Source organism: Staurois parvus, unplaced genomic scaffold, assembly GCF_062004578.1.
Source record: "Staurois parvus isolate SC_StPar_1 unplaced genomic scaffold, SC_StPar_1.0 ptg000525l, whole genome shotgun sequence".
NCBI lineage: Eukaryota > Metazoa > Chordata > Amphibia > Anura > Ranidae > Staurois > Staurois parvus.
This window is the reverse complement of record NW_028318321.1, coordinates 10,455,529-10,477,626: the sequence shown is the minus strand read 5'-3', so window position 1 is coordinate 10,477,626 and position 22,098 is coordinate 10,455,529. Positions and strand designations below refer to the sequence as shown.

General features: G+C 50.2%; 1 protein-coding gene across 1 annotated transcript in view; it reads left to right on the top strand.

Annotated features, from left to right (window-relative positions):
* LOC149451737 (alpha-2-macroglobulin-like protein 1) overlaps positions 1–22,098 on the top strand; it is a 224,293-nt gene that overhangs the window by 70,068 nt on the left and 132,127 nt on the right. Inside the window, exon 9 of the mRNA XM_089690335.1 lies at positions 20,730–20,844. Within this exon, the coding sequence (XP_089546461.1) occupies positions 20,730–20,844 (115 nt within the window). The remainder of the gene's footprint in view (positions 1–20,729; positions 20,845–22,098) is intronic.

The following is a 22,098-nucleotide window of genomic DNA, read 5'->3' as shown; positions in this document are numbered from 1 at the left end:
ATAGTCACTTGGCTGCACAGATAAGAAAAAGGAGGAAATGAACAGCTTAGAAAGGAACTGAAATTTGAGCATGAGCAGTACAGGACACCAGCTGGTCTACAATCTCAGCCTGCAGTGAGGACACAGAAAAGATGGGAGGGACAGCTGAAAGCAGAATCAACCAGGTATATTTCACTCTACACAAAAATATGCTTTAGTGGCTTTGTGAGCATGCACACTCTGGTATATAGCATTTAGTGAGTTTTTCATAGTCTGGTTTTAAAGACACTTTACTTGTCTGAGAGGAAGAAGTTGCTCAGGGAACCCCTACATGCCTTTGGAGATGCCTACATGATACGTTATTGAGAACTAGGAAGCATGGGATGCTCAGGTGGGGAAAGGTTTACTTTTGGACTGTCGGTTTCCTGAGCTTTTTAGGTTCTGCCTTCCACCCTGTCCAGCATACAAAAAAATCAGGGTGAATGTCAGGCTCATGGAGAGCAGGACCACATAGAAGGGCAAGAAGGTCTTGGCCACTTGAAGATGTAACCCAGAGCAACATTTAATTGACATCACCCTAAGGAGATCCACCTACTGAGGACTAATGCCATTATGAACGTCTACCTGTAAAGGCAGCTGAGAATTACTTAGGAGCTTGAATGTTTGTGAATTGTATCATTGCAGTCTTCGAGTAAAGGTTTGATAACCATTCTTGAGCCTTTCTGAAGTTACTTAAAGGTGTTCATGAAGGTACATAGCTTATCTAGAAAAATAGGACACATGTGGTACAAGAGTCAAGCCACCACAAAAGCTTGACTCGACAGGAGAGTCGGAGCAGTAGAACAGTTATCACCGGTAACCATGAACTGGTGAAAAAGTAACACAGCCAGATGTTAAGGAGCGGTACTAGGCTTGGGTGACAGGTGGTCTGGTAGCGAGGGGGATCAATAGCTCAACTCCCTCCCTAGTGGTCGGTTCCCTCGAAAGTAAATGGGGCTGAACTCATGGTACGGAGATGCCATATATCTAGCCGCATGGTATAGGAGAGAGAAGTTAATTGTGTGCATGCATGAGGTCCGCGCTAGTGCACAAGGGGCCCCCATTCTGTCATTGGGAGTGAGATGGTAGAGGTAACCTGCTGGAGCTGGGCATAGATTCAGCGGTGTCCCTTCTAAATGCAGCATTCATAGAGCAAAGGTCTGTAGTGACATGAAACAGAACACTTTACAGAGGAATTCTGTATGTTGCACATCTTCACATAATGTATGGTTCATCTCCTTAGTCAGGGTACCTCCTTAATGTTAACTTCCACATGACTGGGGCCCTGCCTAGCCCCAGGCATTGGTAAGCGCGGGCCTGAAACAAGAGGTACCTCCGTGTGCCGGACGAGGTGGCCCCATCCTCACCTTGGTTAAGAAATATAAGGTAGAGTGAGATCCCCTTTTAATGCTCACAGCAGGTGTGGCCTCAACAAAAGAGCCCCTGGGAGAAAAAACAAAATCTGTAATTTGGTTTAAAGTTATTGTAAAGGCTAAAGATTTTGGAATACAGTGTTCATGTATTTTTGTGCAACAGCTACATCAGTATTAAGTAGAGATATATTGTTCAACCAGTAGATTACAGTGTTTATACGTTTGTACCTGTATCTATGGTATGTAGTATGGTTTGCAGTGTAGCAGCAGAAAAGCATATGTAGACTGTGCACTGCCTGTTCTGTAGGGCTATATACAGAATATCTAACAAAAGTTTTTTTTTACCTGTTATGCATTCACCCCTAACCCCCCCAACCCCCCAATTACTTATTTGAGCACGATCTCAATCTGGCGCTGTGTCCGAAAGCAGCGAAGACCTTATATGTACAAATAAAGTTGAAAAACTTTAAATGCCATGATTGTGCAAGATCTTTCAGTAAATGATTGAAAAAAAAAAACAAAAGCTTCCCTGAGAGAAATATTTATGCTGTCATTGTTTGTGTTCTGCAAAGCCCTAAGCAAACAAAGATACTAGTACAGTTTGTAATTAATCTTGCCGTTTCATTGAAATCAATGTCCTAAAAATCAGTTGCTCATGCTGCTACTGATCTGGAGCATGTGCTGCTGCCTTTCTATCTATTGTTTGATTGCACAACCAAATTCTATGCAGAGATAAAACCCATATAAACTGTAATTATTAATATTTCATTAAATTTATTTTTTTTAAATGAAGACAGTGTAAGAACCCAAAGTTGTCATGGTCCTTGCAGTCCCTCTAGAGCAAGGCTCTAATGTGTGAGAAAGTATAAGGAGCCAATTAGTTAATGAACTGATAAGGAGCTTGGGGATAGGAAGAGAAAAAAAAGTGACAGAGCGGTAAACTCATCACCCTGTTCTTCAAGTTTCAGTATTTAGCCACAGGCTGGGATGAGTCCAGGACAACCCAGGCTCAGGGTAAGTGAGTTGAATGATGCTGGTCATTAGACACAGGACATTCCCCAGCTGCTGTAGCAGAAGAAACAATTATCAACCTAGTCATCCCTATGTCCAATATCTCAATGTCAACATGGCAAAATTGCAGGTTTTACAGCCTTTCCAGCTAGTGAAGTCTGACCACGTATTTGCAGCCTGTGTTCTACCACAATGGCAGGTACCAAGCCATCATTTTTTTGACTAGGAGTCAACTCCTTCCTTTCAACAGCATGTGGAAGGTAAAGTCTCTGTCACTGGAGAACATGATCAGTACCAAGATTCCCTGGATGGATGTTGCATCTCCTTCAGGACCCACTGCATAAACTTGCAGACAGCAGAGAAGGATGCAGGATGGGAGCACACCATCTGGTAGTGCCACCCTATATCAGCATGAGAGCATGCAAGGTGGACTCAGCTGTTGCTGTGCATTGTGGGTCATCATACAGCTTAGCCATCTCATCAAAAATTAGTAAATGGTGTTTGTGAGGGGAGTGACTTTTGGGGGTGGGGGGACCCCTGTATCATCTTCCCAAATTCTTATGTTTAACACACCCTGTGCCTATTAAGGGGTACAGGGTGTGAATGTGAATGGGAATGTATATTGTGTATTGGTGTGTTGTCATTTGTTCTCTGCCACATGGCTGTCCATTGTCCTCTGCCATGTGCTGCATCCCATTGTTCTGTGTCTTGGTTGGGGGAGGGGTGTTTCCTGTAGCCCTTCCCACTGATGGGGCGGGCTGATAATGTGTTTCCTGTCCCTGGTTGTGTTTCCCCACCCTGTGTATATATCTTGTGTGTGTGTAAGAATAAAGGAGTTGACTTCCTGTCTTAAGAAGAAGCCTGGTGCTGTCTATTTCCTGAGGGATTTCAAGGGTGGAGTCTGGGAATTTTGTGTTTGGACAGGGAAGCTGCAGTATAATGGAAAGTACCCAAGTGCAGTCGGGTTCTGGTTCCGTTACATTGGTGGCAGCGGTTGGATTGTGCTTCCAAGCTGTAAACACATCCAAACCACCACAGGGATTCAAGATCAAGAAAAGAGCCGTCAGTCACCCCAGTGGAGATATGGACCTGACATCAGAGTTCCCAGGGCTGCTGCAGACTGTTCTTGCAACATACCCCAGAACTGTGTCTACGGATCAGTACCTGGAGCTCAGGCAGCAAATTTGGGAGGTCCTTTGGAGAGGAGCCCTCCAGGCTACTGGTATGGAGAAAGGCAAGTGTTATCCAACCCCAGGGGAAAGGGCCAGTGACAATCGGAAGTTACAGATGCCATTCCTGGGAGAGCGACCCCAGGAGCAATGGGGAGCAATGGGTGACTGAGTTGGACAGGCTGGTCCAGCAGGAGATACAACTGGACAACAGGTATCAGGCTCTGCAATGGTACGTAGAGCAGGAATATTTAGGGATGTCAACGGAGTGCTCTCCTGAGGGACATGACTTTGGTGGGCCTGGATTGCTGTGGGAGAGCCTTACAGATCATTTTGTGTTTGGCGATGAAGGAGAACCTACCCTGGAGGAGTTGCAAGAAGGCAGAGAGGCTATGTTCAGTCTCAGAGGGGTCTCAGAGCTTGAGCCAGATCTGCAATACCTGCTGAAGAAAGAACTGCATCTGGAAAGGGCATACAGGCAACTGCTAAGACATGTTTGGCAGCATGCCCAAGAGTCAGCAGTGGAAATTCCAGAGACTGGGGATTTGATAGACTTCTCTGCTGAAGAGGAACCAGTAATAGACCTGGCAACAGAGCCAAACATTACTGAACTCTGCCCAGCACTGGTAACATCTTCTGAGTTCCACAGACAGGAGATAGTGAACACCTATCCCCAGACACCAGTTCCAGAGGCTGGGGATTTGATAGACTTTCCTGCTGAGGAGGAACCAACCAGCACGCCTTCCGCAAAAGAGCTGGCACCAGGGCATGGCATTGTCGACTTCTGCCCACAACAACCAGCACCGCAGGAGCTACAGGAAGAGGATGCAATCGGTACCTCACAACAGCAGCTTGAGCTGATGTCCGTGGATGAGACTACAGCCACCACCTGGATACCCCAGGGATGCTGGGCAGCCGGCCCAGATCCCCCACAGCATGATGGAGTCAGCCCAGCCACCCTGTCATCTCTCCAGCGGCTGAGAGGATTTCAGGGAGAAGGACCAGTCCGTACTTCTTCCCAGCGGCGGGTATGTTCTACAGGAGAGGCAGAGGTTGGCTAGGTGAGTAACGCTTGGTGTGGGACAATTTGCATGGGGTACTGTGTGGGTGCTGGCATTGAGGGACTGGAGGTACAGACTAACTTCAGAGTACATCCGTCTGGGATCTACTCCTGCGTTAGTCTCCTGCCAAAAGGGGAGATATGTGGTTGGGAGTGACTTTTGGGGGTGGGGGGACCCCTGTATCATCTTCCCAAATTCTTATGTTTAACACACCCTGTGCCTGTTAAGGGGTACAGGGTGCGAATGTGAATGGTGTTTGTGAGGGGAGTGACTTTTGGGGGTGGGGGGACCCCTGTATCATCTTCCCAAATTCTTATGTTTAACACACCCTGTGCCTATTAAGGGGTACAGGGTGTGAATGTGAATGGGAATGTATATTATGTATTGGTGTGTTGTCCTTTGTTCTCTGCCACATGGCTGTCCATTGTCCTCTGCCATGTGCTGCATCCCATTGTTCTGTGTCTTGGTTGGGTGGGTGGGGGGGGGGGGTGTTTCCTGTAGCCCTTCCCACTGATGGGGCGGGCTGATGATGTGTTTTCTGTCCCTGGTTGTTTTTCCCCGCCCTATGTATATATCTTGTGTGTGTGTAAGAATAAAGGCGTTGACTTACTGTCTTAAGAAGAAGCCTGGTGCTGTCTATTTCCTGGGGGATTTCAAGGGTGGTGTCCCGGGATTTTGTATTCGGACAGGGAAGCTGCAGTATAATGGAAAGTACCCAAGTGCAGTCGGGTTCCGTTACAGTGTTCATAAGAGGACTGGTTTGTTTCATCAAGCATCGAGCCCGTGTTTGTGGTTCCCCCTGAAGTAGTGAGATGATGAACCCCACTTTAGTGCTTTCCAACGAGAATGTGCGAGGTTGCAAGAGGAAGTATACCTGTCAGGCATTTTGGAAAAAAGATTTCTTGCTGTGGTCTCCTGAAAACGTCTCAGGCATAGGAACTCTGGGCTCTGGTGGAGGAACCACTACTGTGGGTACTTGCACTGCGGCTGCCTGAGCAGAGCTCGTGGGCATCAATCTGCTGGCACACCGCCTCCAAGGGTGAGACCCCCCTTTCAGGCTCCATATGGCTGGGTTGTACTGTCACATACCTGACACCGGACAGAGGCACATCGGGCTGGGCACCGGACAGAGGCACATCGGGCTGGACACCGGACAGAGGCACATCGGAATGGGCACCAGACAGAGGCACATCGGAATGGGCACCAGACAGAGGCACATCGGGCTGGGCACCGGACAGAGGCACATCGGGCTGGGCACCGGACAGAGGCACATCAGGCTGAACACCGGATCACCAGGCGGAGCAGCGGGCACCGGGCCACCAGGCGGAGCAGCGGGCACCAGGCCACCAGGCGGAGCAGCAGGCACCGAGTCGTCTGGCAAGACTGCGGGCATCGAGTCGTCTGGCAAGACTGCGGGCATCAAGTCGTCTGGCAAGACTGCGGGCACCGAGTCGTCTAGCAAGACTGCGGGCACCGAGTCGTCTGGCAAAACAGCGGGCACCGCGCCATCTGGCAAAACAGCGGGCACCGGGTCTTTAAGCTCGACAGCAGGCACCGAGTCATCTGGTAAGACTGCGGGCGCCGAGTCGTCTGACAAGACTGCGGGCGCCGAGTCGTCTGACAAGACTGCGGGCGCCGAGTCGTCTGGCAAGACTGCGGGCGCCGAGTCATCTGGCAAGACCGCGGGCACAGAGTCGTCTGGCAAGACTGCGGGCACGTCATCTGGCGGAACAGCGGGCATCGAGTCATCTGGCAAGACTGCGGGCACCGAGTCATCTGGCAAGACTGCGGGCACCGAGTCATCTGGCAATACAGCGGGCACCACGTCATCAGGCTCCATATGGCTGGGTTGTACTGTCACATACCTGACACCGGACAGAGGCACATCGGGCTGGGCACTGGACAGAGGCACATCGGAATGGGCACCGGACAGAGGCACATCGGAATGGGCACCGGACAGAGGCACATCGGAATGGGCACCGGACAGAGGCACATCGGAATGGGCACCGGACAGAGGCACATCGGAATGGGCACCGGACAGAGGCACATCGGAATGGGCACCGGACAGAGGCACATCGGGCTGGGCACCGGACAGAGGCACATCGGGCTGGGCACCGGACAGAGGCACATCGGGCTGGGCACCGGACAGAGGCACATCGGGCTGGGCACCGGACAGAGGCACATCAGGCTGAACACCGGATCACCAGGCGGAGCAGCGGGCACCAGGCCACCAGGCTGAGCAGCAGGCACCGAGTCATCTGGCAAGACTGCGGGCACCGAGTCATCTGGCAAGACTGCGGGCACCAAGTCGTCTGGCAAGACTGCGGGCATCAAGTCGTCTGGCAAGACTGTGGGCACCAAGTCGTCTGGCAAGACTGCGGGCACCAAGTCGTCTGGCAAGACTGCGGGCACCAAGTCGTCTGGCAAGACTGCGGGCACCGAGCCATCTGGCAAAACAGCGGGCATCGGGTCTTTAAGCTCGACAGCAGGCACCGAGTCGTCTGGCAAGACTGCGGGCGCCGAGTCGTCTGGCAAGACTGCGGGCGCCGAGTCGTCTGGCAAGACTGCAGGCACCGAGTCGTCTGGCAAGACTGCGGGCACCGAGTCGTCTGGCAAGACTGCGGGCACCAAGTCGTCTGGCAAGATTGCGGGCACCAAGTCGTCTGGCAAGACTGCGGGCACCGAGTCGTCTGGCAAGACTGTGGGCACCGAGTCGCCTGGCAAGACTGCGGGCACCGAGCCGTCTGGCAAAACAGCGGGCACCGCGCCATCTGGCAAAACAGCGGGCACCGGGTCTTTAAGCTCGACAGCAGGCACCGAGTCATCTGGCAAGACTGCGGGCGCCGAGTCGTCTGACAAGACTGCGGGCGCCGAGTCGTCTGGCAAGACTGCGGGCGCCGAGTCGTCTGGCAAGACTGCGGGCGCCGAGTCATCTGGCAAGACCGCGGGCACAGAGTCGTCTGGCAAGACTGCGGGCACGTCATCTGGCGGAACAGCGGGCATCGAGTCATCTGGCAAGACTGCGGGCACCGAGTCATCTGGCAAGACTGCGGGCACCGAGTCATCTGGCAATACAGCGGGCACCACGTCATCAGGCTCCATATGGCTGGGTTGTACTGTCACATACCTGACACCGGACAGAGGCACATCGGGCTGGGCACTGGACAGAGGCACATCGGAATGGGCACCGGACAGAGGCACATCGGAATGGGCACCGGACAGAGGCACATCGGAATGGGCACCGGACAGAGGCACATCGGAATGGGCACCGGACAGAGGCACATCGGAATGGGCACCGGACAGAGGCACATCGGAATGGGCACCGGACAGAGGCACATCGGGCTGGGCACCGGACAGAGGCACATCGGGCTGGGCACCGGACAGAGGCACATCGGGCTGGGCACCGGACAGAGGCACATCGGGCTGGGCACCGGACAGAGGCACATCAGGCTGAACACCGGATCACCAGGCGGAGCAGCGGGCACCAGGCCACCAGGCTGAGCAGCAGGCACCGAGTCATCTGGCAAGACTGCGGGCACCGAGTCATCTGGCAAGACTGCGGGCACCAAGTCGTCTGGCAAGACTGCGGGCATCAAGTCGTCTGGCAAGACTGTGGGCACCAAGTCGTCTGGCAAGACTGCGGGCACCAAGTCGTCTGGCAAGACTGCGGGCACCAAGTCGTCTGGCAAGACTGCGGGCACCGAGCCATCTGGCAAAACAGCGGGCATCGGGTCTTTAAGCTCGACAGCAGGCACCGAGTCGTCTGGCAAGACTGCGGGCGCCGAGTCGTCTGGCAAGACTGCGGGCGCCGAGTCGTCTGGCAAGACTGCAGGCACCGAGTCGTCTGGCAAGACTGCGGGCACCGAGTCGTCTGGCAAGACTGCGGGCACCAAGTCGTCTGGCAAGATTGCGGGCACCAAGTCGTCTGGCAAGACTGCGGGCACCGAGTCGTCTGGCAAGACTGTGGGCACCGAGTCGCCTGGCAAGACTGCGGGCACCGAGCCGTCTGGCAAAACAGCGGGCACCGCGCCATCTGGCAAAACAGCGGGCACCGGGTCTTTAAGCTCGACAGCAGGCACCGAGTCATCTGGCAAGACTGCGGGCGCCGAGTCGTCTGACAAGACTGCGGGCGCCGAGTCGTCTGGCAAGACTGCGGGCGCCGAGTCGTCTGGCAAGACTGCGGGCGCCGAGTCGTCTGGCAAGACCGCGGGCGCCGAGTCGTCTGGCAAGACCGCGGGCACCGAGTCGTCTGGCAAGACCGCGGGCACCGAGTCGTCTGGCAAGACCGCGGGCACCGAGTCGTCTGGCAAGACCGCGGGCACCGAGTCGTCTGGCAAGACCGCGGGCACCACGTCATCTGGCGGAACAGCGGGCATCGAGTCATCTGGCAAGACTGCGGGCACCGAGTCATCTGGCAATACAGCGGGCACCGAGTCATCTGGCAATACAGCGGGCACCACGTCATCAGGCTCCATATGGCTGGGTTGTACTGTCACATACCTGACACCGGACAGAGGCACATCGGGCTGGACACCGGACAGAGGCACATTGGGCTGGGCACCGGACAGAGGCACATCGGAATGGGCACCAGACAGAGGCACATCGGAATGGGCACCGGACAGAGGCACATCGGAATGGGCACCGGGCAGAGGCACATCGGAATGGGCACCGGGCAGAGGCACATCGGGCTGGGCACCGGACAGAGGCACATCGGGCTGGGCACCGGACAGAGGCACATCGGGCTGGGCACCGGACAGAGGCACATCGGGCTGGGCACCGGACAGAGGCACATCGGGCTGCGCACCGGACAGAGGCACATCGGGCTGGGCACCGGACAGAGGCACATTGGGCTGGGCACCGGACAGAGGCACATCGGGCTGGGCACCAGACAGAGGCACATCAGGCTGAACACCGGATCACCAGGCGGAGCAGCGGGCACCAGGCCACCAGGCGGAGCAGCAGGCACCGAGTCATCTGGCAAGACTGCGGGCACCGAGTCATCTGGCAAGACTGCAGGCATCAAGTCGTCTGGCAAGACTGCGGGCGCCGAGTCGTCTGGCAAGACTGCGGGCGCCGAGTCGTCTGGCAAGACCGCGGGCACCGAGTCGTCTGGCAAGACCGCGGGCACCGAGTCGTCTGGCAAGACCGCGGGCACAGAGTCGTCTGGCAAGACCGCGGGCACCACGTCATCTGGCGGAACAGCGGGCATCGAGTCATCTGGCAAGACTGCGGGCACCGAGTCATCTGGCAATACAGCGGGCACCGAGTCATCTGGCAATACAGCGGGCACCACGTCATCAGGCTCCATATGGCTGGGTTGTACTGTCACATACCTGACACCGGACAGAGGCACATCGGGCTGGGCACCGGACAGAGGCACATCGGGCTGGGCACCGGACAGAGGCACATCGGAATGGGCACCGGACAGAGGCACATCGGAATGGGCACCGGACAGAGGCACATCGGAATGGGCACCGGACAGAGGCACATCGGAATGGGCACCGGGCAGAGGCACATCGGAATGGGCACCGGGCAGAGGCACATCGGGCTGGGCACCGGACAGAGGCACATCGGGCTGCGCACCGGACAGAGGCACATCGGGCTGGGCACCGGACAGAGGCACATTGGGCTGGGCATCGGACAGAGGCACATCGGGCTGGGCACCAGACAGAGGCACATCAGGCTGAACACCGGATCACCAGGCGGAGCAGCGGGCACCAGGCCACCAGGCGGAGCAGCAGGCACCGAGTCATCTGGCAAGACTGCGGGCACCGAGTCATCTGGCAAGACTGCAGGCATCAAGTCGTCTGGCAAGACTGCGGGCACCAAGTCGTCTGGCAAGACTGCGGGCACCAAGTCGTCTGGCAAGACTGCGGGCACCAAGTCGTCTGGCAAGACTGCGGGCACCGAGCCATCTGGCAAAACAGCGGGCAGCGGGTCTTTAAGCTCGACAGCAGGCACCGAGTCGTCTGGCAAGACTGCGGGCGCCGAGTCGTCTGGCAAGACTGCGGGCACCGAGTCGTCTGGCAAGACTGCGGGCACCGAGTCGTCTGGCAAGACTGCAGGCACCGAGTCGTCTGGCAAGACTGCGGGCACCAAGTCGTCTGGCAAGACTGCGGGCGCCGAGTCGTCTGGCAAGACTGCGGGCGCCGAGTCGTCTGGCAAGACTGCGGGCGCCGAGTCGTCTGGCAGGACTGCGGGCACCACGTCATCTGGCGGCACAGCAGGCATCGAGTCATCTGGCAAGACTGCGGGCACCGAGTCATCTGGCAAGACTGCGGGCACCGAGTCATCTGGCAAGACTGCGGGCACCGAGTCACCTGGCAATACAGCGGGCACCACGTCATCTGGCGGAACAGCGGGCATCAAGTCATCTGGCAAGACTGCGGGCACCGAATCATCTGGCAAGACTGCGGGCGCCGAGTCATCTGGCAAGACAGCGGGCACCGAGTCATCTGGCAAGACAGCGGGCACCGAGTCATCTGGCAAGACAGCGGGCATCGGGTCATCAGGCATTGGGTCATCTGGCTCGACAGCGGGCATCGGGTCATCTGGCATCAGGTCATCTGGCTCGACAGCTGGCATCGGGTCATCAGGCACGACAGCGGGCATCGGGTCACCAGGCATCAGGTCATCTGGCTTGACAGCGGGCACCGAGTCGCCAGGCATGATAGGATCATTAGGCTGGATCAGTTCATCAGGCTGGGTACAGACATCAGGCTGGGTAGAGACATCAGGCTGAATTGCGGGTGCCGAGGCACGAGGCTGAACCACGGAAGGCGGGTTCTCAGACGGCAGGCTGACCGGTTTGGATACTGGCAGGATGGTACTGGTTGGAAAGAATTTTCGCTTTTTTCTGGTTTTAGTTACTGAAGCACTGTAAGTAAACGCAGGTCTGTAAACGAATGGAGCAGCTAAAGACAGAGAAGAGCTGGAGGATGGAACAGAGGAGGGAGCAGTTGCTACAGAGGACTTCTTTACAGGGTTAAAGAAAGGATAGGTGCAGCGAGTGGGAGCAGGGGACTGGTATGTGGTAGTTAGCAGAGTATACTGGGCCGTCACTGGGGGTGCTGTCGGGATGCAAAAAGAGTGCTTTGAGCAGAGGAATGATGTTGCAAGCTGACTGAGGCTGGGTGCAACAAATCTGTCCATGTCTGCAGTACTGGTTGAACAAAACTCAGCTTACACATAGCCTGTCTGACCAAAGACTGCACTGCGTTTATGCAATCCATAAGCACATGTGATGGACAAGCTGCATAATGCTCATGGAAGCAATCTGGATCATCCTCCAACAACCATACCAGTGATTCCACTTGATCCACACTAAATGGGGGAAAAAAGTCATTCCTGCTTTCAGGGGTACAGGACCGAGCCAACTCAGCACAAACCTGGATCAATGGCTGCACCTCAGAAAACTCTGTGCCCTGATCTACTAGGCAATGTGCGATCCTTATACACTCTAGTAGTTGATCCCTGGGATATTCCTTCAGAGTCTGATAAGCATAGTCTTTGTCATCAAACACTAGCAGAGATAAATACACCACCTCATCAAGATCCATCCTACCCAGCAACAATAAGCCAAGATGGCTTCCCTGTGCAGCCACTTCTGGTCAGGATTGGCCTTGGTGTAATGTCAGGGCTCCAGGTATGACCAGTGGTGTGTGGACTGACACAGGGAAATGCAGGCTTCAGATATGGTATAAAACAATATAATTTATTAAGACTAACAATACAAAACGCAGTGCAAAACTAAACATAAACACAGTGCAAACAAACCAAACCAAACCACCCACCGATAACAATACATACAATACAAAGAGTAGTCAGGCAGGCCGGGTCAGTAGCAAACGGGCAAACGGAGTACCAGGAACAGGCGGGAGAGTGGTCAGGGTCACAAGCCGGGTTCAGTAACTCACGGGCAGCGCGGTACAGAGGGTAGGGCAGAGAATGGTCAGGGTTACAAGCCAGGGATCAAGCAGGAGAAGTCAGCAGAGGTCAGGATCAGGCAGGGTCGGCAACAAGTCAGACAGGAACAGGAATACAGGATACAAGGTACAGGGGCCCATGGAAAAACACACACCAAGGCCCTGACTGAGTCTGGCCATTCCTTAAATACAACCCCTGCAATCAGCTTCAGGTGTTTGGCTGATTGCAGGGGTGAGTCTCTGATTGCTGAGAGCACCCGCTGGCCAGCCCTGGTACTGCAGCCCACAAGGCAGGTGAGTCCCACCATTATTGGCAAGTCCATTCCTAACATTCTGCCAGAACAAATCCAATAGTTCAGCTCTCATAAAGGAGATGTCATACTCTCCAGTCCCCACTGGGGCAATAAAGGCAAAAATGTCAGTTGCCTTGAATCCCATTTCCAACACCCTGTCTACTACCTCCTTCCTAGTTAGAGAGGGACCTTCCCCGGTCCATTTTAATTGCACTACATTCCTGCGAACTGCAGATGTTGGCAGGTTCCCCGCCCTTGCTTGGAGTGCCCTAGCTGACTCCTGACCCCCTCTTAATACCGCCGAATAACTCAAAACGGGCCTGGTCATAGAGGTACCCACTGCAGAGGGACCTGAAACAGGAGGGGCCACAACCGGAGCAGCTGAGACTGTAGGGTCAGCCCCAGATGAAACGGGCTCAGCAGAGGCCAAAGGCCGAGGGATTGGACCAGCAGAGGTGAGACTTCGCACCGCAAACCCCGGGGAGACCTGAGCAATAGCAAGAGGACCAGGGGAACTAGGCACTGCTCCAGGAGCAACCATCACCCCCAAGGGACTGGGACTGGACCGTAGACCTGACAGGGGCAGTAACACCAACCCCCGAATTTACAGAGGGAGCCCCCACCACAGACTCTCCAGCACAAGCATCCCCAGCCACCGCTACATTACCAGGCACATTACCACCCAATGCGTCAGAGTCCTGCACCACGTCCTTAACCGCCTGTTCCCCAGCTCTTGCCAGCAGGTCACTCTCCAGAGCGCTAGACATACGGTCGAGCTTCACATACACCGACCGCTCTGTTAGAGCCGGCTTTGGCGGCTTCCGTGACTTCCGTGACGTCACTTCCTCCACTTCGCCGTCAGACTCCTCCAAGGTAAAGCGGAAGGCATCCACCCGTAGAACCTGCCCCACTTCCACCTCAAAGCAAAGCTTTCCCTCTGCCTCCGCCTCCTCCATCAGTGTCCCCCAATCAGCCGACTGCTGCTGCCCAAGAGGGAGTGAACCAGACTCTCACGCACTCGCCACGGCCACTGCGTCTTCCTTATTAGGATCAGTGCCATGCTGGGAAGATGCAGCGGGCTCAGTCGGCCCCTGCACCTGCTCACCTTCCACCATGAGCTCCTCTGACAATTCCTCCTCAGTGGGGGCCTTCTCCACCGGGCCCCTCGCAGCTGCAATACTGCGGCTTCTTGTGGCCTTAAATCTGGCGTCATTCTGGTACTTTTCCCAGAGGATTCCACTCTTGCGCTTTAGCACCGCCACATATTTTTCCTGCAGGGAAACACGCTGCTTCAATGTTTCCAGGCCTGGCTTCATTGCCTCATGTTTGGAGCTCCATACATGGTCATACTGTGACCGGAGCTTCTTCAGCTCCAAACTGAGCTTACTGAGCTTGGCCTCTTCCCTCTCCACCGCCTTGGCCCAGGCAGCCACAAGGTCCCAATACTGTGTGTAGTTTTCCCCCTTCCTAAGGGTCGTTCCCAGGTCCTCCATTGGTGGAAAGCTGGGACCGGTACTAGACCCCTCCAGGGGCCTCCCAGCACTGGACCCAGGCCCAGGATCCGCCATCCTGCCTGGGCTGGGTAGGTCACTTGAATCCAATGCTTCCCGGCCTCCCTGGAACTCAGCACAGCAGCCTTCCACACAACCTCACTGGTGGTGCTGGAGCTCATCTGCCGTGTGGACTGCAGTAACAGTGCTTGCCAGCGGGTGCTTTCAGCAGCCAGGGTCTCACTCCTGCAATCAAGCCATCACCTGAGGCTGATTGCAAGAGGTGTATTTAAGCAGATCCAGGCCTGCAATCAGCGCCTTGGTGTTTGTTCCCATGAGCCCCTGTACCTGCATCCTGTCTGCTTCCTGCCTGATATTCCTGCCTGATCTCGACTCTGCTAGAACTCTGCCTGCACCGACCCTGGCTATTCCTGACCACTCTCCTGTCTGCTCCTTTGTACCTTGTCTGCCCAATAGTTACTGACCTGGCCTGCCTGACTACGTTTGTGTTCCTGCACACATTGGGATCTGTTGGAGGTTTGGTTCTTGCACTGTGTGTTTTGGGTGTTCTGTATAGCTTTTAATAAATTACATTGTTTTATACCATACTTGAAGCCTGCGTTTCCCTGTGTCAGTTCACACATCTCTGGTCATACCTGGATCCCTGACACCCTGTTTGCAGAGGGACTAGACAGGGCTGTAAGCTTTCCCTGCTGCCTTTTGCACTATAATTGAACCCTTGACTATGGCAATTCGGTCTCATGCCCAAATCCATGGCATTCGTTGCGGCTCTCAGGAACATAAATGTGCCCTATTTACCGATGACGTTCTTATGTACATTACTTCTCCTTCGATCACTATTCCAAACTTACTATTGTTATTACGCCAATTCGCTGCTCTTTCCGGACTTTCCCTTAATCCCCACTTACGACTGCCCTTAATGTTTCCTTACCCATATCGGATAAACAGCAGCTTAGAACTTCATATGATTTTCAGTGGGCGAATAAATTGTTACCCTATTTAGGTATACATCTTGCCACTTCCATCAAGTCTCTTTTATCAGGCTAATTATCCTCTTCTCTTTAAAAAGCTTAGGGATGATCTCCATCATTGGGCTGACTATTCCTTGTCCTGGTTTGGTAGAGTCAACTCCATCAAAATGACATTTCTACCTCAACTACTATATTACAGACGCTACCGATAGCAATTTCGTGACGAGACTTATAGCTCCTACAAGCTGAGGTTCTTCATTTTATTTGGAATAACAGACGGCCTCGGATGAATCAGAAGATGTTATATGACTCTAGGTCGCAGGGTGGTATTGGCCTTCCTAATCTCCACGCGTACTTCCAAGATGCGCAGATTGTCCAACTAGCTTATACCACGGTTGGGGAAATATTCCCCATTGGGTTTCTGTGGAAGCTCTTACCTGTCACCCTTTGGTTATTGGGGTCTTGCTTTGGCTTCCTAGTTGATTGCGTCCTCCTATACTGTGCCCACTCTGTCATTCTCTTTGGCAGTCTGGGACAGGGTACGTCACCGCAAATCATTAGCGTCACGCCATACACCTATTGCTCTGATTTTTTGAAACCCTGAATTTGTGCCCGGTTTAACACTAGCCCCTTTTCAATGGTGGATCAATAAAGGCTTGTTGCAGATAGCAGAATATCTTAATGGTGCTTGTATACATTCTTTGCAATATTTTAAAGAAAAATTACTTATGCCTGCTACTGAAATTTTTAGATATAACCAGATTGTTTCATTTCTCCACTCGAAGCTCGCTTTAGTGGACGAGTCTCCTTTGCTCACCACCATTGAACTTTCCTGCAAGAATAGGGATTCCCCCAGAGGCCAGGTCTCTGCGTTTTATGCTCTCCTCACTGATCCGAATTGTAAATTTCCTTATATGGAACATTGGGAAAAAGATTTAGCTGTCAATTATGAATTATTGGATTGGGAAGATATCATCTTGGTACTGTCCAAAGGTTTCTATCAATACTACTCTAATTGAAGCTAATTATAAAACTTTGCTGAGATGGTATTTGGTACCTACCCAGAATGCAAAGATGCATCTGACTGCCTCTGCAATGTGTTTCCAGCGTTATGGCTAGGTTGGGTCTATATTTCACATCTGGTGGCAATGCCCGCTTGTACTTAGATTTTGGATTTGAATGTTCGATTTGGTATATTCAGTGAAGCATATTAATATTCGCAGATTCCCAGAGACAGTGCTCTTTCACAAATTTCCAGAAAATATTCCCAAGAAATCCCATAAATTGATTTCCTATATGTTTCTAGCTGCGAGGATTACTATAGTTAGACACTGGCGACAATCGGTCATTCCCCTTGATTATGTGAAAAAGAAACTCAACTGGATCATGGTTAACGACAAACTCACCTGTATCTTATACAATAATTTGAAGAAATTCGATACCACATAAGGACCATGGATTCACTATCTGTGCCTTAATGACCCTCATCTTGATTTTCCTTTCTTTTGTTATTTGCTCTTTCTACTCCTTTTATATTGCTCTATATTATGTATATTGTGCTGTCAATACGAGCTGTACTTCACTATGTATTGGCTGCCCTTTATGTCTTGACTTCACTACCATTTGTTATTGCAGAATTTGTTGTTTTGGTGTTTCTATCTGTGCATATGATGGCACACTCTTTATTGATGTTACTTGTTTAATTCTTCCCTATTTACTTTGTAAAATTATTCTATAAACATTTTTGAAAAGTAAAAATATAAAATCTACTTTTTTGAACACAAGCTAAATGGGAAAACAGAAAATTGTATCATATTTATCATAAATTTTCTTTTCCTGACGCCAATCCATGGCAGCATGTGTGGTACTGCACTAACAGAGGATCACAAGCTATGCTATGAAACATATTTTGCCACCGATTGGTAATTGTTATAAAGCAGAGATTTAGTTTTATTTTTTCTATCTACTATTTCAGCTGCTTAGTTCTAGCCTATTACTGCTAGATCATGTGCAAAAAAATATCAAAAATAGGATTTTTTTACAAGTTACAATTAATTAGATAAGGGTGCTGTAGCTTTATATGAGCTAAGGAATAATGTAAAATGTAAAACATTTATTACATACAAACTAAATAAAGTCCTGTAAGGCTGCATTTAAAGTGGTTGTAAACCTCAGATATGAAATATGAACAATCACATCCCTCTATAGTGTGTACTTGTCTCAGTCCAGAGCATTAGTGTAATTTCTGTCCACTGCCTCCTTCCTCTGACAAGTTTTCCTGACACCAAGAAGTAAAAAGGTGACAGGGAGGGATCTCTGTTCCTCTGTGCTGTGTGAAGGGGTGTACCCTGCAGTTCTGTAGAGAGTAATTTTAGTTGCTTTCTGGAAGCTCACACAAGCTGTAATACATTCTGGACTTTGAATGGCTGTAGATAAGAGATTGCTACAGATAAACAGGTACAACTTATGTAAGAAGATTTGATTCATCTCTGTATATCACCTGAAACCAGTCACTTCACTGGGTATATGTGAGAGTTTACAACCACTTTAACTTAAAGGCATCTTCCAAGCATGTAATTTGACGAACTGGAATTTTTCCCAAGTTGCTCACAACGTAGCATAAAATAGAGGGCTCTGTGCTGAACAGTATTTTTTTTAAATGTTTTTTGGGGTTGGTAAATGATCCCTCAGGCAGTGCCTAGCTTCCTCTGCCTTTTGTTTGGCAATCCTTTTCCTATTAGCCTAGAAAAAGGTCCTGAATTGATTTTCAGGATTCACCTTCTTCTCTTGGGGTTTGTGTTAAAGTTTGCAAAACATTTTGAAGTGATCACAGAACTTCCTACCAATCAATGCTGAACAGATTCGTCCATCACTAAGTAGTAATTCCTAGAAGTCAATGATATTTCATTTTTCAGTTGTCAACAGCAAGAGATGATTTATTATGGGCTGTTATATGGGATGTTGCAGTTAAACTGGAACTTTACTCAGAAAACTATGTCCTGCTAGATCACTTCAAGCTGGCCCCTTTTGGAGGTATAGTGATGTAAAACATTAAAAATAATTGCATATACAGTTTAAAATCCATATAATAATGTCTCACTCTACTCTGCACATGTTCAGTTGTTCTCTATTTTTTGGCACTTTGAGGAAAATATACAGGGCGATATGCTGACAGCCTAAAGACTTACTGCAGCTCAGGCACTCTGGGCTTCAGCAAAATGGCATCCTCCAGCAAGAAGAAACAGGACCAATGCTGGAGGCAAATTTAAAAAAACACATAAATATGGAATTTATTTTCCTTGCTAAAGAACTTTTTTTTAAAATGTAATTGCTATGGGTAAAGTTCTGTTTTAAGACGGCATTATGAAATAAACTCATTTAGGTGACTAAACACAGGCCATAGTTTGGAGCCTGCAGTCTTATTTAGAGCGTTGTCTGCATAATGCTTCAGAGAACAATTTGTGATATGAGAAGAGGCTAGTGACGTGACTTTGTTCTAGAAACGGGTCCCTAGATTGTAGGCATTTTGCACAGCCCTTACAATTGGTGCGCAAATGTTATGTAATGGGTGTGAAGATACGCGGCGTCTGTCCCCTGCCCTTCTCACCAACTCGTGACTGAAGGACCAGCCAATCTCGCACCGCGCTGTCACTTGCGTAACAATGCCACTCTCAGCTGTGCCCTGCACAAATATTTTCCAGCTCGCGGGACTACAATCTATGTGCCAGCAGCCTGAGAGTGATTGTTACTGGGTCAGGTTAATTACGCAATTAACCCTTCACAGTGCCACCACCACCTTTTTACAGAGAAGGAGGAAACTCACAAATCTTAGCAGTAACACTATATTAGCATAAGCGTCTGTAATACACAATGTTACCACAGACAGATAAATTCAGAGGATTATTACATACAGTAGCACTCTTCAAGAGACAGGGATTCTTTAGTTCGCATTAAAAGCTTTAGAGACAGTTTCAACACTTTTCAAAATAGGATTTATTACTAAAAAGGTCAAAATATTAAAATATTTACAGAAAAAGATGTTACCAAGATATAAAGAGGACAATAAAACAACACAGAAATAGAAGAAAGGAGTTCAGAAGGCAGAATACTTGCAATGTCCTTGGTTTAAGTCCAATCGTCCAAACAAAAAGATTGCCTTGGCTCTCAAGTCCGTTAGATGTTTCCTGATTGATGTTAAACGAGAGCTGTCTTTTTTCCAGCCTGTCAGTCTTTTTCTATCATATTAAAGGGGTGTCGCCTGAGAACAAATGACCAATCATCCAGTTTTGGGATGGGGTGCTAGGAGGTAACCAACTTTATGACCAAGTCGCCTTACAATTTCATACTAAGGTTAATAACCTCCAATAGGTACAGGTAGCATCCTAGCAACTGGCAGATTAATATTCAGAATTATATTTCAAATGCAGGGATACCAAACACAGCATACCCTTGTCACCCAGGAGGGAAGAGACTGCTTTATTCTCTCTTCTAGGTGCTAATATAGTCATGTAAGGTCTTGTTTGACTCATATTAAAATGATCTATCCAAATATATACCTAATATTAATGTGCCCAGTTCCTGCTGAACTTTATGAATTGTATGAAAAATGTCTACATGTGGAATGGACGTTTCATGGTATGCTCTAACCCTAATGGCCTAAGAGGTCATGACTGATTGAGTTATTGTTTTACGATCAGGCAGAGGAAAGTGGTTTTCAAAGCAGACCCCTTGCACCAGACTAATTATTGGTTTACACCCCTGGAGCTTCATCTGGCTGTGTTTTATTTAGGATAGGAGGCCCTTTTGACCTCCGTTCAATTTACAGCTACAAATTCCATTCAAGAGGGAGGAGGGAAGACAGGAGAGACAACATGGCTGAGACCTAGCAAGATGGCTGCCATGTACAGCGTCCATGTCTCTATTGCGCACAATCGTCACAATGGGTACAAATATAGACCTCCCTATCTAAATAAGGCTCAAAGGATCTAAATATGGGCTCATATTGCTTATTCCCTTTTGGGCAATTACATTTTTCCTCTGAGATTTTACACTCATGTGGGTTTCTGGAAAACTTTCATGACACGGATCATTAGGCAGTCGAGTCTTCAGCTATCTTCTTTGGATCGCCTAAGACTGTCAATATATGGTATAATATAGACCCTTGTTGAGGGCTACCTTAGAGGCTGATAAAGTAAAATGTCATCTGTACTTGTGTTGCTTCTGTACACTGAGCAAGTTACATAAGTGCCAGAAGCAGATCCCTTTGCTATTGAGCAGAAGTAGATGTCTCTTAGTCGAAATTCAAATAGAACTGAAATGTTTGCCTAAAATATGAAATTCTTATGACACTTTAATAAAGCAAGATCTGCATGTACACTTTAATCTCTCCTGTTTTAGACTGATGACAAAGGCTGTATATCCAGGACATATGACCTCGGTCTGTTCAATATCTCTCAGACAAACGTGCAGCAGCATTTAAAAGTCAGGGCTGTATTGACGGAGGAGCTAACAGGTGAAAATAAAACCTTTATTTATCAAATGCTGATACTTCCAGAGTTCAAAAAGAAAAGAATAGATGTTCTATTCATTCTATTATAAATTAATGGTAGCACAAATTAATGAGTAGACAGATATCTTCCACCAAGGTTCCTAGCTCCACAACCACTATGGTCATTACATAAAACCAACTGATCTACGTTTGTGTGATGGTTAATGAAACCAGAGATGCAACTCCAGTTTTCTGGGAAGAGAAATCCCTGCCTGAGCCCCAGAGACTTTTAACTTTCCACCTGCGGCTCCTCAAATTTGTCAAAGTCCACCCAAAAATGTATAACTTATTTTAGGTTTCCCTAAAACTGCTTAGTTACTGTTGACTTTTGTTGCATACATTTATTCCCATGTTGCCTGAAACTAGACTCAAATTATTATTATTATTATTATACAGGGTTTATATAGAGCCAATAGTTTGCACAGTGCTTTACAATATAACGGGAGACAATACAGTAACAATACAGTTCAATACAAGAGGGATTTGAATGTTACAGTATGACTTTATCCTCTGTGGTTTCACTAGTGCAATATCCTGTCTGATTTGGTATAAATGTAATAGGTTGTTGAAAACAGACCCTCACACTACAGAGAGGTTGTACAGAGATTAAAATGTTTGTGGTTAGCTTTGGATGAAAGTTAATACAGCCATTTGATGGTTTGTTCCCTGGTGAACTGGCTGAGATTTGAACCACGTATTAGCAGGCTGATTGTACCTTTCGATCGACTTGGGTACAACCAGTGATGTATTTTGGTTTTGTGCTGCTCTAGGCAAGACTAAAATCGGGCAACCCCCTGCATCTAAATTTGCCCCACCCCTTCCTGTTTAAGATCCACCCCTTCATCTGTAAACCCCACCCCTTCTGTAGGCTCCACCTCTTCCTATTAGAGCCCCACCCACTGAAAATCATGGGGCACTATTCCTCTCACTGACACCAACATTGGGGCACTATTCCTATCACTGACAACAATGGTGGGGCACAATTCCTCCCACTGACGCTAACGATGGTGCCCCATCGTTAGTGTCAGTGTGGGAGGAATAGTGCCCCATCATTGGTGTCAGCGGGAGGAATAGTGCCCCATCATTGGTGTCAGTGGGAGGAATAGTGCCCCATCATTGGTGTCAGTGTGGGAGGAATAGTGCCCCGTCATTGGTGTCAGCGGGAGGAATAGTGCCCCATCATTGGTGTCAGTGGGAGGAATAGTACTCATCATTGGT